A 17,710-nucleotide genomic window follows, 5' to 3' on the forward strand; every position below is an offset into this window, starting at 1 on the left:
TCAGGACTTGGGCACTGTCCCTGAGCTTTTGTGTTCAAGGCTAATGCTCTATCACTTGAGCCATAGCTCCACTTCCAGTGATTAATTGGAGATGAGTCCCACAGACTTTCCTGCCCAGACTAGCTTTGAACCACCTCAGATCTTAGCCTCCTGAGTAGTTGGGATTACAGGCATGAGTTCCTGGCACTGGCAAATATGAGTTCGTTAGCTGTACTAGACCAATTTCCTTCATGTTTTAGTTATAGTATTGAAAATTCATTTCACTAAAGATTGTTGATTACTAGAATGCAGAACAAAATCAGTTATCTCAGTCTCTTGTAGAAGAACTACAGATAGACTGGCAGTTTTCCTGGGCCAGATGTGTCTTCTGTCTTCCTGCTCTAGAGCTTATTCTGGCCCTGGCTGGACTAGACCTACAGGTTTTCCTCTCAGTATCTGCCTAAGAGAGTAGACGGAGTATTTGTACAGTTCTTGCATACCTAAAAGTGTGGAGCAGAATCAAAATGTCGCCTTGCTACCTTCTTTCTCTGGATAGTTCCAGAAGAGGCTCAGTTGATGGAGCCATGGAAACAATTTCAGACTTTGTATTTCTCAGAAGCATTGCTCCTGCCAGTTTGGGTAGGAAATTTCTTAGTTCTGGGGGAATTTCTTGTTCATTCAAATACAATTTAGTTTCTCTGACCCTGGCTACTGAGTTACTGTCGCACCACTTGCCTGTCCTCATGTCAGTCCTTATCACAAAGAAAAACTTCCTCCTACATTTCTTTTTTTGTTTGTTTGTTTTTTGGGTCAGATCATGGGGCCTAAACTCTGGGCCTGGGCACTGTCCCTCAGCTCTTCAGCTCAAGGCTTGCACTCTACCACTTGAGCCACAGCACCACTTCCGGCTTTTTTCTTTTTGTTTATGTGGTGCTGAGGAATCGAACCCAGGGCCTCATGCATGCAAGGCAAGCGCTCTACCACTGAGCCACCTTCCCAGCCCTTTCCTCCTACATTTCTAAATGCTCTTGGAGAACAGGTTGAGAAGCAGGGATGTAGGACTAGGGTGAAACTCCAGAAGTATCTGTCAACAAGAGCTAACATGTTAGGTTTTTCCAGTTTAAAGTTAGATCCCTGGGTTTGGCCTTGAAGTGAGATAAACAAAAGGGAGAACAGCTTTCATTGGAGCATTTGTCTTTACTTTATGGAGGAAGACTCCTTTAACTGTTGGTTGACAATGAATGAATAAAATGAGTTTCAAGATAGTGATCATTGATGCTCCCTAAATCTGTCTTGACTCCTTCTTCCTCCAGGAGAGGCAATGCCTGTGGCTAAAAAACCTGGCAGCACGGTGATCGCTGGTTCCATTAACCAGAATGGGTCCATACTTATCCGTGCCACGCATGTTGGAGCAGACACAACCCTTTCTCAAATTGTCAGACTTGTGGAGGAGGCACAGACATCAAAGGTAACCCAGCCTCCCTAAAAAAAAAAGCACAAAGTATTTTCTTGAAAGCCTTCCTTCTCAGTGTAAATCTTGATCTAGCTTTTATATTTTCCTTTGACTCAATTTAGTCACATTAATATGGAGCTTACTTATTTCTGTCTGTATACTCTGTACAGAAAAGGTGACTTGAGTTACTTATTATTTGTTATGATGGTTTTAATTGTAGGCTCCTATCCAGCAGTTTGCAGACAAACTCAGTGGCTACTTTGTTCCTTTTATCGTCTTTGTTTCCATTGCTACCCTTGTGGTATGGATTATAATTGGATTTCAGAATTTCGAAATTGTGGAAACCTACTTTCCTGTAAGTGACTTGTAACAACTGTTTGCTATAGGCAAAAGTATGAATCTTTCACATAAGTAATTAAGTGGAAATAATTTTCTAAATTACGAATATAGGCTGGGGATTGTAGCTGAGTATTAGAACAAAGCATGTTCTGTGCCTGGGTGTGAAGCCATGGATTTAATTTGCAATGCACATACAGGAATGAAAGGAAGGGGGGAGAGAAGGAGGGAGGAGAGGGGAAGACTCATTCCCCCTTGTCCTTAGTGAATGTGTTCTAAGACCCTAATGAATGTTTACAACCACAGATGGTACCTAGTAGTATATAAACACTGCATATATATATATAGAGAGAGAGAGTATTATTTTTTTTTTTTTTTTGTGGGTCATGGGGCTTGAACTCTGGGCCTGGGCACTGTCCCTCAGCTCTTCAGTTCAAGGTGAGCACTCTACCACTTGAGTCACAGTGCCACTTTTGGTTTTCTGGTGGTTTGTTGGAGATAAGAGTTTCATGGCTTTTCCTCCCCGGGCTGACTTTGAACCACAATCCTCAGATCTCAGCCTCCTCAGTAGCTAGGATTACAGCCGTGAGCCACCAGCGCCTGGCTTATATTTTATTTTATTTATTTATTTATTTTTTGTTGGTCGTGGGGCTTAGGTGCTGGCCTTACATTCTTCAGCTCAAGGCGAGCATTCTACTGCTTGAACCACAGCACCACTTCTGGTTTTCTAGTGGTTTACTGGAGATAAGAGACTCATGGACTTTCCTGCTGGGACTGACTTTGAACCGCGATTCTTAGATCTCAGCCTTCTGAGTAGCTAGGATTACAGGCGTGAGCCACTGGCGCCCAGCTGGCTTATATTTTATATTATATAATATTATATATACTATGCTTTTCTATAAATACACAAATTTGATACCTTTTCTATTGTTAGTTTTGTGATAAGGCCTTGATCTCTACCCAAGCTGAATTCAAGGTTTTCCTGCTTCCTCTTCCCAGGAAGATTACAAGCATGTGCTACCATGCCTGGTACCTTTTCCATTTTAATTAAGCACTTGTCATACACTGTGATAACGTTTGCAGTGGGAGGCATGAAAGCAAAAGCAGTGCACATTCCTTTTTTCCTCTACAGTTTTATTGACAAATGATTCATTCTTTTAGATCTTAGCTATCTCAATACACAGTGATTATTTTTCTTTCCTAATTGTTACAAAACTTTCACCTCATCTTTTAAAGGAAGCACCTACTGGAATTTTGTTGTCATATCCAAATTGCCACCATCACTTCTCTTTCATGTGGGGAACATAATTTAGTAACATCACCATTGCTTGAACACAGGCATGGGAACACAGTTATTGGGATACTGAAGAGACAACTACTGGGTTACTAATGGGTGGGTGGTGTATACAACATGGATATGCTGGACAAAGGGATGATTCCTATTTCAGCCAAGGAGGACAGAGGAAGATTATATTATGCTACTCAGAGTGGTGTATAATTTACAATTTATAATTTTACTTCTAGAATTTTCCACTTTGTATTTTGGATCGCAGATGACTTGGTAATGGAAATTACAGCTAAGCAGTAACTATGTCTTTAAAGGGCTGGGATAAGAGAGTGGTAATAATGACACTTGCAGCTGTGCCACCTGGGGCTCACACCTGCCTGCAATCCTAGCTACTCAGGAAGCCAGTCTGAGGATCATAGTTACAGGCCAGTTGGGGCAGGAAAAATTGATGAGATTCTGATCTCCAGTGAACCACCAAATAGCCAGTGGAGCTGTGGATCAAGTGGTAGAGCACCAGCATATTCACATACACAAATTATAGTAACACTTGCATTTTTATAAGGATAAATATTTCCTTTTGGAATTTTTTCTCACCATGATTTTCCAGAAGGAACTATTGAACTGTTTACATTTTACACTTAGTCTCATTTCTGGCATCATTTTATTTTCACAAAAGATTTTGTTTTCACAAAAGATACTCCATGTACTGTTTTACTTTTATTCCAGTTCTGGGGCCTGAACTCAGAGTCTGGGCACTGTCCCTGAGCTTTTTTGCTCAAAAGTAGCATTCTACCACTTTGAGACACAGTGCTACTTCCACTTTTCTGGTGGTTAATTGAAGATAAGAGTTTCATGGGGACTTTACTGTTCCAGCTGGCTTTGAACCGCAGTCCTCAGATCTCATATTTTACATTTTTAAGTGAAAAAAAAAACAAGTGTAATCCCAACTGTGAATTGTTTTCATGTTATGGTTAATAGTATAATAAGTCACTGAAATGATTCATGTTGGTGAAGTACACAATGAACAATGGGATAGTTTGGAAGTTCCCTTCAGGAATTTTTCTCACGAGGTCAATGAGTCTTAGAAGATTTTTTTCCTGATACTGTCAATCATAATATTTCCATACCTGAGCAAACACTCAATGCCACTAGGAGCCTCAGTTCCCATTATTATGTCCAAAATACAACAAAAGCCCTTGGCATGCCTGATGAATTTTTTTATCATCTTTATGAATAATGTGAAAGGCAGGTTAATTCTGTTAGTATACTGAGAGTCAGAATTTTATTTTTCCCTAAAATAAAAATTCCTTAGATTCAAAGAAGAAGACAAAAAAATCAAATGGGGAGTTTTATGGTGCTTCTATTCACTCTATAGTTTGTAACTCCAGAATTACCCAAATGAAATTTTGACTTTAGGCTTCTCACTTTTTTTTTCTTTTTTTTCTTTTTTTTGGTCGGTTGTGGGGCTTGAACTCTGGGCCTGGGCGCTGTCCCTCAGCTCTTCAGCTCAAGGCGAGCGCTCTGCCGCTTGAGCCACAGTGCCACTTCCGGTTTTCTAGTAGTTTATTGGAGATGAGTCTCACGGGCTCTCCTGCCCGGGCTGGCTTTGAACCGGGATCCTCAGATCTCAGCCTCCTGAGGATTACAGGCGTGAGCCACTGGCACCCCGCTAGGCTTCTCACTTTTTTTGAAAGAAAAAAATGTATTATTTCTTATTAGTAACTAAAATGTATGTTGGCAGCTAGGTTTAGGATATGTGACTTTTAATAATGAGGTTTTATTTAAATAGGATAAAGTTTTGTTTCTTTTGTTTTACACAGCACAGAATCAATAACCAAAATTTATGCCTTTCTTCTAAAGGGCTACAATAGAAGTATCTCCCGAACAGAAACAATAATACGCTTTGCTTTCCAAGCCGCCATCACAGTTCTGTGTATTGCATGTCCCTGTTCCCTGGGACTGGCCACTCCAACTGCTGTGATGGTGGGGACAGGAGTAGGTGCTCAAAATGGCATACTTATCAAAGGTGGAGAGCCATTGGAGATGGCCCATAAGGTAAGAGTCCCCAGGACCCAAAACTGTGCCATCCAAATTTGCTAACATACTCCTGTTGAGAAACACAGAGGCCAGCATTGTTTCCTTGTGATTGACTCATGAACAGCTTTTTTTCTGGGACTATCCTAAAGGTTGAGATAAGAAAGTTATTATTCTAGTTTGCCAGATTGGCATTTTTTACTTAAGATCTTTAAAAATACTCGAGACCTTGGGGCTGGGAAGGTGGCTCAGTGGTAGAGCGCTTGCCTTGCATGCCTGAGGCCCTGGGTTCGATTCCTCAGCACCACATAAGCAAAAAAAATAAAAAAGCTGAAAGTGGCACTGTGGCTCAAGTGGTAGAGTGCTAGCCTTGAGCTGAAGAGCTGAGGGACAGCGCCCAGGCCCAGAGTTCAGGCCCCATGACCGGACCCCCCCCCAAAAAAAAAAAAAATTACTCGAGACCAATTTGTTTTGAGCACACTTGATGTGGAAAAAAACCTGTCTTTCAAGCCTTGCTTATACTAGACCAGATATTTATTTTTATTTTTTGATGGTGATGAGGATTAAACTCAAGGCCTTGTGCTTGCTAGGGAGACACTACCACTTGAACCATGCCTTGCAGCCCCTTTTTACACTGGTTATTTTTGAGGTAGGGTCTCTATGCCTGGGCCCATCTGGGCTGCAATCTTCCTACTTGTGTTTCTCACATAATTGAGATAACAAGCGTGTACCACCATGCCCAGCCATTGGTTGAAATGGAGTCTTGTGAACGTTCATTTGTGCAAATTGACCTCAAACCAGTATTACTGGCTCGAATCACTGCTTCTGGCAGGAAGACAATAGGTACTTGCCAAAGTGTCACAGGCTTCTAATGTATTATGTGTAGGTCATTCCTTGCTTATGTTCCTCATCAAGAGCTGACCCAGCAATGGCACTGCGGTTTGTTTACCTTTCCTGTCCTCAGCTGGAAATTTACAGTATGAAATAAGAAATGTAATTTTAGCCCTGATATTTTTCAAATTATGATTTTTGTAACATTTTCAATCCAGGCTCCTCAATTTCAGCTGAAACTGCATTCATATGAGGATTGAAAATATATACAGATACATGTAGTAAACATACAACATTAGAACAAAATTGGGACCTCATCTAGCCAATGAGTACAAGCCAATAATTTTGAAAAAAACATTCTTTATTGTTATTATAAAGGTGATGTACAGAGGGTTACCATTACATAAGTCAGGTAAAGTGCACATTTCTTTTTGGACAATGTCCTCCCTTCCTTCATTCTCTCCCAGTTTTATCCTGCCATCCCCAACCACAAGTTGCACATTTCATTTTCAACATAGTGTCCAGTGAATACCACTGCTGTATTTGTTCACCCTTTGTCCCTCCATTTCTGTGTTTCCCCTTATCCTCCCAAGGACAGATAAATGTATAAACAAGACAGAAAGAAAGGAAAACAAAAACATCAACAAAGAAAAAAGCCTCTTGTTTCCATTTCCTGGTGTTCATTTTGATAAATACTATTTTATATGATCAGATGCACATAGGCATTACACCTTTGTGTTAGCTAGTAATTTTTATAGAAATGTCAGACTTAAGAAAAATGTACCCCCCCCTGGGGCTGGGAAGGTGGCTCAGTGGTAGAGCACTTGCTTTGCATGCTCGAGGCCCTGGGTTCAATTCCTCAGCACCACATAAGAAAAAAATCCGGAAGTGGCACTGTGGCTCAAGTGGTAGAGTGTTCGCCTTGAGCTGAAGAGCTGAGGGACAGCGCCCAGGCCCAGAGTTCAGGCCCCACGACTGGACCCAAAAAAAAAAAAAAAAGAAAGAAAGAAAAAGAAAAATGTACCCCATACTGTAGCTGTTGGACACCTTTGCTAAAAATAAGGATAGTTCCTTCTGCTACCAGCACAATGTTTATCAAAGTCAGGAAATGAATAATGACATAATAAGATTACCTAACGTCCATGTTCCAGTTTCCTCTTTTGTCTCCATAATCTTTGTTTTTGTTTTTTTGTTTTTGGTCAGTCATGGGGCTTCAACTCTGGGCCTGGGCACTGTCCCTGATCTCTTCAGCTCAAGGCTGGTGCTCTACCACTTGAGCCACAGTGCCACTTCTGGTTTTCTGGTGGATAATTGGAGATAAGAGTATCATGCATGTTCTTGCCTGGGCTGGCTTTGAACCGCAATCCTCAGATCTCAGATTTCTGAGTAGCTAGGATTACAGGCGTGAGCCATCCGCACCCGGCTCCATAATATATATATATATATATTTTTTTTTTTTTTTTTTTGCCAGTCCTGTGACTTGAACTCAGGGCCTGGGCACTGTCCTTGAGCTTCTTTTTGTTCAAGGCTAGCCCTCTACCACTTGAGCCACAGTGCTACTTCCAGCTTTTTCTGTGTATATGGTGCTGAAGAATAGAACCCAGGGCTTCATGTGTGCTAGGCAAGCACTCTACCACTAGGCCACCTTCCCAGCACCTCCATAATATTCTTTACAGACATTTTTCTCTTGTCCAGGGTGATGCTTTGTATGTATGTATGTATGTATTGGTTGGTCATAGGGCTTGAACTCAGGGCCAGGGTGCTGTCCCTGAGCTTTTCTGCTTAATCTAACACTGTATCACTTTGAGCCACAGCTCTACTTCTGGTTTTCTGGTTGTTAATTACAATATTCTCACTGATTTTCCTTCCTGGGCTGGCTTCAAACCTTGATCCTCCTATCTCAGCCTCAGCCACCAGTTCCTGGTTGATGCTTTGTGTTTAATACTCATATTTCTTATCTCAAGTCCTTGGGGCTATTATTTTTGAAGGTTCTTGTTCTGAATGTACAGTGGTGTGAATGTGCTCTCTAACTCCAGATTCTTTCCTTTTCCCTTTTCTATATAGTATAAAGTTTCCCACATTGGTTCCCTGAGTCCAAGACCCTAAACAAGATCCAACCAAGCTATAACCACCCAGATGGTCCTGTATGGCACTCATTTCCTGTAAATGACTTAGAATGAGCTGCCCACTGCCTAGCTATTCTCAATGATATTAGCATTGAGAGCCTTTGTACTTTTCCGGAGGCACTAGAGGCTTCTGTTAACTGCCCTAACAATTAACTCTAGTTGCTTCATATGGATTTACAGACATTTAGCAGGATAAAAAAATGATTACACATTTGCAGAGGTGAGAGTTTCATTGCAACTAGAGTGCTTCTCCTCTTATTCTTCCTTCTTTTTGTTCACCCAGGGACAATCAGTTCATTAGTGAAAGGAAGTCAAAAGCCAGTGTATTACAAGACAAAAATGGCTATCTGTCATAGTATGCCTTTTTCTCATTTCTTGGAAGCTGATGGTAAGAATTATCCAGTCATCTAAGTGTATTCTATTTTTCATTTCTTTCCAGGTAAAGGTAGTAGTCTTCGACAAGACTGGAACCATTACCCATGGAACTCCAGTGGTGAATCAAGTAAAGATTCTAGTGGAAAGTAACAGGATGCCTCGCAGTAGGATCCTGGCCATTGTGGGAACTGCTGAGAGCAGCAGTGAGCACCCTCTAGGAACAGCGGTAACCAAGTACTGCAAACAGGTATGCTTCCCCTTTGATTCTATCCATGCCATCTTCTCTTGTAGTAATTACACCACCAAGACTGGTCTTTGCCTATAATTTATCTGTATAGTTAATGGAAAGCTAAAAAGAATTGTCCTTTCTCATCAACTCTTAGATGACTTAGTTTCTTCACAAAAACAAGTAGAAAGATAAAAATAGTTTATTCTGATCCTGCCACACATGGCTGCTGTTGATCTAAAGTAATACAGGAATGTGGTGGAAAAATGTAGATAGTTCAGATAGTTCATAATTCCTCTCTCCAATGTTTAACAATTGTTATCCTGACAACTTTATTGAGATATATTTCATGAACTATATAAAGTTCATCTCTCCCTCCTTTTTTTCCATCCTGGGGCTTGAACTCAGGGCCTGGGCTCTGTCCCTGAGCCTCTTTCAGCTCAAGGCTAGCACTCTACCTCTTGAGCCACAGTGCCACTTCTGGCTTTTTCTTAGTAGTTAATTGGAGATAAGAATCTCATAGCTTTCTTGCCTGGGTTGTCTTTGAACTGCAATTCTCAGATCTTAGCCTCCTGACTACCTAAGATTACAGGCCTGAGCCACTGGCACCTGGCTAGTTCCTCCCCTTTAAAGTATACAATTCAATGATTTTTTAAATATTCACAAAGTATAACTGTTAACCTTTTATTTTGTATGCCAGTCCTGGGGCTTGAACTCAGGACCTGGGTACCACCCCTGAGCAGTTTTTTTGCTCGAGGATAGTGCTCTACCACTTGAACCATAGTTCTACTTCTGGCTTTTTGGTGATTAATTGAAGATAAGAGTCTCAGGGATTTCCTGCCAAGGCTTTGAACTGTGATCCTCAGATTTCAGCCTCCTGAAGAGCTAGGATTACAGGCATGAGCCATCATCAGCTCCTGGCTGTATGGCCCAGGCTGGCCTCAAAGTCTCAGTCTTCTAATCTCAGTTTCACCAAAGGTTGGAATTTTGTGAAGAAATTAAGTCATCTATGAGTTGATAAGAAAGGATAATTCTTTTTAGCCTTCCATCAACTATACAGATAAATTATTGGCAGATATAGATATACGCATATGTCTGTATATCTATATCAGTGTCTATTGATAGCTATAGATATATCTTTATATAATTTTTAAACTTTACATAGAAATGTCATACAATGACTAATCTTAGTACCTTGCTTTTTATTAAGTGAAATCTTTATATCAGGAAATACAGCTTTGCCCCATTCATTTTTTTGTACTGTTATTGTTGTTTATTTGCTTTTATTTTTGTTCTGGTACTGGGCTTAACCCAGGGCACCTTGCTCTCAGGGCTTTTTTGGCTTTTTTGATTATGGCTGGTGCTATACCAATTTAGTCATGCCTCCAGTCCTTCCCCCATTGTTTGTATTCTTGTTTTATAATTTTTTGGCTTTTACAATATACATTAAATGTCTCTATTAGCTTTTGCAAATCTATCACCGTTACATATTTATTGATGCAATTGTTTCATCAAATGATGTTGTGGTTAACTTTTTTGTTTGTTGTTTTGTTTTTTGGGGGTTTTTGGTTTGTTGTGGGGCTTGAATTCTGGGCCTGGACACTGTCCCTGAGCTCTTGGGCTCAAGGCAAGTGGTCTACCTCTTGAGCCACAGTGCCACTTCTGGTTTTCTGGTGGTTAACTGGAGATAAGAGTCTTATGGACTTTGCTGCCTGAGCTGGTTTTGAACGGTGATCCTCAGGTCTCAGCCTCCTAAGAAGCTAGGATTATAGGCGTGAGCCACCAGCTCCCAGCTGTGGTTAACTTTTGATGACTATCACCAGCATCCATGCAGAGGGTGCACCAGTTTGTACCTTCATCCAATGCCATGAGAGTCCATTTCTCCACATTCTGGTCTTGGGGCTTCAACTCAGGGTCTCACACTCTCACTCAGCTTTTTTGCTCATGGAGGGCAGTATACCACTTTAGCCATGCCTCCAGCCCAGTTTTTTTGCTCATTGGAGATAGAGTTTTGTAGACATTTCTGCCTTGGTTGCTTTTGAACCTTAAACCACAGATCTCAGCCTCTTGTGTATTTAGGAATACAGAGGTGAGCCAGTAGTAACCCGCTCATTTCTTGTTCCCAGCTCATTTCTCTACATTCTTTTTTTTTTGGGTCCGGTGGTGGGTCCTGAACTCTGGGCCCTCAACTCTTTAGCTCAAGGCTAGCACTCTACCACTTGAGCCACAGCGCCATTTCCGGCTTTTTTTTCTTTTTGCTTATGTGGTACTGAGGAATCGAACCCAGGGCCTCATGCATGCAAGGCAAGTGCTCTACCACTGAGCCACCTTCCCAGCCCTCTACATTGTTTTTTAAAATTTTATTTTATTATAAAGATGTTGTATAGATGAGTTATAGTTATGTAAGGCAATGAGTACATTGCTTTTTTTTTCTTCCTTTTAATTTTATTCTTTTATTATCTTTTTAAAAAATTTTTTTATTGTGAAAATACTGTACAGAGGGGTTACAATTACATGGGTAAGCTAATGAGTACATTTCTTTTTTTTTCATTTTTATTTTTATTTTTTGTAAACATACTGTACAGAGGGGTTACAATTACATGGGCAAGATAATGAGTACATTTCTTACCAAGCATGGTAGCCTCCTCCTTTGTTTCCCCTTCCCATCCCTTCCCATCCTCCCCTCCCGCCCCCCCAATCCTCCCCACCCCCCCACCAAAGTTGTAAAGTTCATTTTCAACATAATGACTTGTACTTGCAATGCATACATTTCTTGTTGAGCATTATTACCCCTTCCCTTGTTGTTCTCTCAACACTTTATTTTTAATTACTTTTTCTTTTTTTACATTTGGTCAGTCATGAGGCCTGAACTCTGGGCTTGGGCATTGTCGCTCAGCTCTTTAGCTCAAGGCTAGTGCTCTGCCACTTGAGCCACAGTGCCACTTCCAGCTTTTATCTGCTTATGTGGTGCTGAGGAATTGAACCCAGGGCCTCATGCATGCAAGGCAAGCGCTCTACCACTGAGCTACCTTCCCAACCCATTACTTTTTCTTTTTTTGGTCAGTTGTGGGGCTTGAACTCTAGGCCTCGGTGCTTTCCCTCAGCTCTTCAGCTCAAAGCTAATGCTTTACCACTTGAGCCACAGCACTAGTTCCGATTTTCTTAGTAGTTTATTGGAGATAAGAGTCTCACGGACTTTCCTGCCCGAGCTGGCTTTGAACTGTGATCCTCAGATCTCAGCCTCCTGAGTAGCTAGGATTACAGGCATGAGCCACTGGTGCCCAGCTATTTTTAATTACTTTTGACAGTTGCTTTGCACTTCCTTAATTATGAGTAAAATTGAATTTTTTTGTTGGTTGTAGGGCTTGAACTCTGGGCCTGGGTGCTGTCCCTGAGCTCTTCAGCTCAAGGTTAGTGCACTACCACTTGAGCCACAGGGCCACTTCCAGCTTTTTCTGTGTATGTGGTACTAAGGAATTGAACCCAGGGCTTCATGCATGCTAGGCAAGCATTCAACCACTAGGCCACATTCCCAGCCCTTGAGTATTTTTTTCTTTTATCCTGGGGCTTGAACTCTGGAACTTTTGCTTGGCTTTTTTTTGCTCAGGGTTGGCACTCTACCACTTAATTCATAGTTCCATTTCTGGCTTTTTTTCTGGTTAATTGGAGACAAGTATGTCTCACAGTTTTGTCTATCCTGGCTTACTTCAAGTCGTGAGTCTCAGATCTCAGTCTCCTGAGTAGCTAAGATTATAGGTGTGAGTACCAGCATTTGGCCTGAATTTCTTTTAATGTATTGATTGACATTTGTATTTGTTTTTTCTCCAACTAATTAGTATCCTTTGTTTGTTCACAAGGTTCTTGTGTGTGTGTGTGTGTGTGTGTGTGTGTGTTTCTCATTGATTTATATAAGTTCTTTCTTCTCTCTCCTCTTCTTCCCCCTTCTCTCTCTCTCTCTCTCTCTCTCTCTCTCCCCTCTCTTTTGCAGTACTAGGGCTTGAACTCCAAACCCTGAGCTTACTAGGCAGATTTCCTACTACTTGAACTATACTTCAGTCCCTTTTTTTATTGGTTATTTTTTATGTCTAGTCTCTGCTTATGCCCAGGCTGTCCTGGGATACGATCCTTCTACTTGTGTTTCCCTGTATCTCTGGCAATTACAGGTGCAAACCACTGTTTCCAACTGTGTAAATTCTTAATTATTTCACATTAATTTAACACTAAAATATAGCAATTTGACTGGGGCCAGTGGCTCATGCCTGTAGTCTTAGTTCTCCCTCCCCCCAATGCTGAGGACTGAACTCAAGGCCCTGCACTTACCAGGCAAGTGCTTTCCACTGAGCTAAATCCCCAACCCTAAGGTGTAGCCCAGGCTGTCTCAAACTTGTGATCCTCCTGCCTTATCTTCCTCATCGATTACCAGTATGTGCCACCACGGCTGGTTGTAATCTTAGTTACTCATTTTGTCCCTAAAGCTGATCCATCCCCTAACCCTCACCTGAACTCAAGAACTCCCTCTAACCTTAACCCTAACCCTAATGCCCCAAGAATTCTCTCAGGAGGATCTCAGTTCAAAGCCAACTGAGGCAAGGAAGTCTGTGAGACTCATCTCCAATTAACTACAAGAAAGCCAGAAGTAGAGCTGTGGCTCAACGTGGTAGAGCACTAGTGTTGAGCAAAAGACCTCCAGGACCAGTGCCCAAGCCTTGAGTTCAAGCCCTACAACTGACTAAAAAACAAAAACAAAAAAGCAAGAACAAAAATAGACTTGTGGTTCCATACTTGAAAGGGCAGAAAATATCCATAATCTTATAAAATTGAGAGAGTAAGGGCTGGGAAGGTGGCTCAGTGGTAGAGTGCTTGCCTTGCATGTATGAGGCCCTTGATTCGATTCCTCAGCACCACATAAGCAAAAAGAAAAAAGCCGGAAGTGGTGCTGTGGCTCAAGTGGTAGTGCGCTAGCAATGAACTGAAGAGCTGAGGGATAGCACCCAGGCTCAGAGTTCAAGCCCCACAACCAGACCCCCCCCCCAAAATTGAGAGAGTAAGATCAAAACAAAGGCTTCTGGGGCTGTCCTATGACTTTGAATGTTATGCTCACTCTGTTTCTTTATAGTCATCCACTGTCAAGTGGGCAGTGGTTAGTGATAATTTTGTTTAAAGTTTCCTGTTCACTAGAAGTAATCCAATCTGTGATCTTGCTGATAGATGCCCTTGGATTTTCAGAGCAGCATAGGAAGTCTTACTCCCATTTGTTTCTGTTTGTTAGGAGCTGGACACTGAAACCTTGGGTACCTGTACAGATTTCCAGGTTGTCCCAGGCTGTGGCATTAGCTGCAAAGTCACCAATATTGAAGGCTTGATCCATAAGAACAACTGGAAGATAGAGGAAAATAACATTAAAAATGCATCCCTTGTTGACATTGATTCAAGTAATGAACTGCCAACTTCGTCTTCTATGATCATTGATGCCCAATACTCAAGTAAGCTAATTTTCTTTGTAGTGCCAATTGTGAATCATCAGCTAACTTGATAACCTGGACTGTAATAGAAGAAACAAAACTTGCCATCCTGATTTTATTCTCTCAAATCAGGTTTATTCAAGGCTGCCTGATGACTTCTCAGGAATATTTGCCAGCTGTGCTCACCCATACCACCATAGAGTGATGGGAGCTGCCCTTAGCAGATGCTTCATGATTTCGTATTTCTCTCTACAACTCTCACTCTGTTATTTTTTAATTTTCATTCATTAATTAACTTTGGTGCCAGTCCTAGGGCTTGCACTCAAGACCTGGGTACTGTCTCTAAGCTTTTTTGCTTAAGACTAGTGCTCTACCATTTTATGTCACAACTGTATTTCTGGTTTTCTGGTGATTACTTGGAGATAAGAGTTGCATTGACTTTCCTGCTCGGGCTGGCTTTGTACCGTGATCCTCAAATCTCAGCTTCGTGAATACCTAGGATTATAGACGTGAGCCACCAGCACCAAGCTAACTTCTCAACCTTTTGTATCTTTCAAGAGATCCTGTGTACCTCTCTCAAGGCCCCTCTGCAAATCACCTTCTCATATAGAAATTTATACTTCTCACACATGTGTTCTTTCTATGTTTAGTCATTCCTTCTCCATGGGAAGAGGTATCCCCCATCTTGCGTGGCACACCTCTCCATGTTTGCTCCAGCCCCACCCTCTCTCAGTTGCTCAGGGACCTCCCTCCCTCTGTCCTGTCTCCTTGCTTTTTTGTTGTTGTTGTTATTGGTCGTGGGGCTTGAACTCTGGGCCTGGGCACTGTCCCTCAGCTCTTCAGCTCAAGGCTAGCACTCTACCTCTTGAGCCATAGCACCACTTCCATTTTTCTGGGTGGTTTATTGGAGATAAGAGTCTCACAGACTTTCCTTCCTGGGCTGGCTTTGAACCACGATCCTCAGATCTCAGCCTCCTGAGTAGCTAGGATTACAGGCATGAGCCACCAGCGACCGGCTCCTTGCTTCTTGATTGTCAGAGTTCTCTTTTTGTAGCAGCTTCTTCTGAATATTTCTTCCACCGAAATCATTAATTCCCATCTAAACTCAGCCTTTCTTTTCTTTCTTTTCCTTTGTCTCTAAGATTCAAGATAGCATATTCTAAAGTTATTAAATTCACTTAGTTGCTACACACTCATTTCCGTTCATGCAGTCTGGCTTCTAACCCATCCACACCACTGAAGCTGTTCTTTCTGTTACTGAACTGTGCCCTCAGTGCCCCCTCTACTGGTCATTTTTTAGTCTGCACCCTTAGCATTTGATTCTCTTCCCTTCAAAAACATTCTTGGGCCAGTACTGGGGCTTGAACTCAGGGTCTGGAGCTCTTTGCTTAGTTTTTTTTTTTGAGGATTTGTCTGCTTGGGTTGGGATTGAATTGGGGACCTTCAGATCTCACTCTCCTGAGTAGCTAGAGTTATAGGCATGAGCCACTAGTACCTGGCCTTAGTTCTTACTCAGTTCCTTTTTACTTCTCTCAAATATTGTATATCCTCAGGAATCTGCTTTTGATCTTTTTTCTCATTTTATGTACTCACCCTCTATTCAATTCCATTCATGCTCATCACTTGTCCTCCCACAAATCCTTCTGCTACCACTCCAGAATCTATAGCTCTAGGCAATGACTGTTTTATAGGCCCCATGCTGACCTATCATCCCAGAATACAATGGACCCACCCATCTGTGTCTGAGTGATCTTGTTACCTGGTAAATTCAGTCATGGTACTTCATCAGTGACTTTATTTTATAGTGTATTTTAATCGATGTTGGAATCATGGATCCTTTGGAGAAATGGGCTGAAAATTATGAGCCTACTTATGAAATGTTTGTCTTAGGACATCTGTCCTGAAGCACATCCATGGATCTTGGTTAAAAAATCCCAATTTAATGGGTCTCTTTCTCCTTCAGAGCTTGGTCCAAAATCTCTTCCTCAAGTTATATTTCCTGCCTCCCTGTATCGGTTTTGTCTTTTTCCAGTGCTCAATGTGTATTGTGTTGTATGTCCCATCCATACCTTCCTATGTACAGTTCCTCCTTATAGTACATTATTTCCTGTCCATTAGATCATTCCATTTACTGCTTCCCTGTATAATGCCCTTATCCACAAGTTACATCTACCTCGTGAACCCTTGTGCTATCTATCCAGAACCAGCTTCCATCTCTCTTCAGTGACATGTTCACTGACTGTGGTAAACTGGTAGAGGTAGTTACTTATCTTCAATAATAGCTGTACTTTATCTGTGTGATTTACTAGGCACACTATGTAATATATCTGTGTGATTTACTAGGCATGCTATGTAATAATTGATTATGGGGCTAGGAATGTGGCTTAGTGGTAGAGTACTTGCCTAGCATTCATGAGGCCCTGGTTTCAACTCCTCGGTACCATATAAACAGAAAAGGCTCAAGCGGTAGAGTGCTAGTCTGGCTCAGCAAGAACTTCATGGCCAGAACAGACTTAAGTGAGGAGGAAAAGGAAGAGATGATGTGACACACATATTGCTGATCTAGGTCTCATGCAAGGACGTTGAAAATAGTTGGTCTTTTTCTTTGGTTGGTTTTCAGTGCTAGGGATCAAATCCAAAACCTAGCATATACTAAGCAAGTGCTCTGTTGTAAGCTAGATGTCCAGCGAGAATTTTTGAATTTTTTACCCTGAGATGGGAAGCTACTTCAGGGTTTTGAATAGTGGAGGGCTGGTATTTGACTGGATGGTTTTGTTTCTGTTTTCTTTTTTTTTTTTTTTTTGCCAGTCATGGGATCTGAACTCTGGCCTTGGCACTGTCCCTCAGCTCTTGGGCTCAAGGCTAGCACTCTACCACTTGAGCCACACGCCACTCCCAGCTTCTTCTGCTTATGTTGTGCTGAGGAATCGAAACCAGGGCCTCATGCATGCGAGGCAAGCACTCTACCATTGATCTACCTTCCTAGCCCTGTTATCATTTTTGTGCTTGTCCTGGGACTTGAACTTGACCTGAGTGCTGTCCTTGAGCTTTTTTTTTTTTCCTTTAAGGCTAGTGCTCCACTTCCAGCTTTACTGGTGATTAACTAAAGAGTCTCATAGATTTTCCTACCCAGGCTGGTTGAACTGTGATCATCATATCTCAGCTTCTTGAATAGCTCAGATACAGATGTGAGCCACCAGCGCTCAGCTTGACTTAATGTTTTTCAAATATTATTCTGTGTTCTCTGAGGAAGTAGGAACTGAGGGCAAGGGAAGTGGCAGAGAGATGAGTGGACTGTTGCCATATTCCAAATGAAAGATCACAGGCTGGGAATGAGGCTCAGTGGTAGAGTGTTTGCCTTGCATGCATGAAGCCCTAGGTTCAATTCCTCAGTACCACATAAACAGAAAAAGTTGGAAGTGGCACTGTGGCTCAAGTGGTAGAGTGCTAGCCTTGAGCAAAAACAGCTCAGGAACAGTACCCAGGCCCTGAGTTCAAGCTCCAGGACTGGCAAAAAAAAAAATGTTTGTTTTTTTTTTTGTCGGTGGTGGGGCTTGAACTAGAGGCCTGGGTGCTGTCCCTCAGCTCTTCAGCTCAAGG

At 41.8% G+C, this 17,710-nt stretch overlaps 1 protein-coding gene across 3 annotated transcripts in view; it reads left to right on the forward strand.

Annotated features, from left to right (window-relative positions):
* Positions 1–17,710, forward strand: part of Atp7a (ATPase copper transporting alpha) — a 114,201-nt gene that overhangs the window by 81,432 nt on the left and 15,059 nt on the right. For all 3 annotated transcript variants that reach the window (XM_042668248.1, XM_042668247.1, XM_042668250.1), the window contains exons 13-17: positions 1,293–1,447; positions 1,653–1,787; positions 4,917–5,111; positions 8,487–8,669; positions 13,918–14,131. In XM_042668248.1, the coding sequence (XP_042524182.1) occupies positions 1,293–1,447; positions 1,653–1,787; positions 4,917–5,111; positions 8,487–8,669; positions 13,918–14,131 (882 nt within the window). The remainder of the gene's footprint in view (positions 1–1,292; positions 1,448–1,652; positions 1,788–4,916; positions 5,112–8,486; positions 8,670–13,917; positions 14,132–17,710) is intronic.

This window comes from Dipodomys spectabilis, unplaced genomic scaffold (assembly GCF_019054845.1).
Source record: "Dipodomys spectabilis isolate Male_0828 unplaced genomic scaffold, ASM1905484v1 ptg000424l, whole genome shotgun sequence".
Classification (NCBI taxonomy): Eukaryota; Metazoa; Chordata; class Mammalia; order Rodentia; family Heteromyidae; genus Dipodomys; species Dipodomys spectabilis.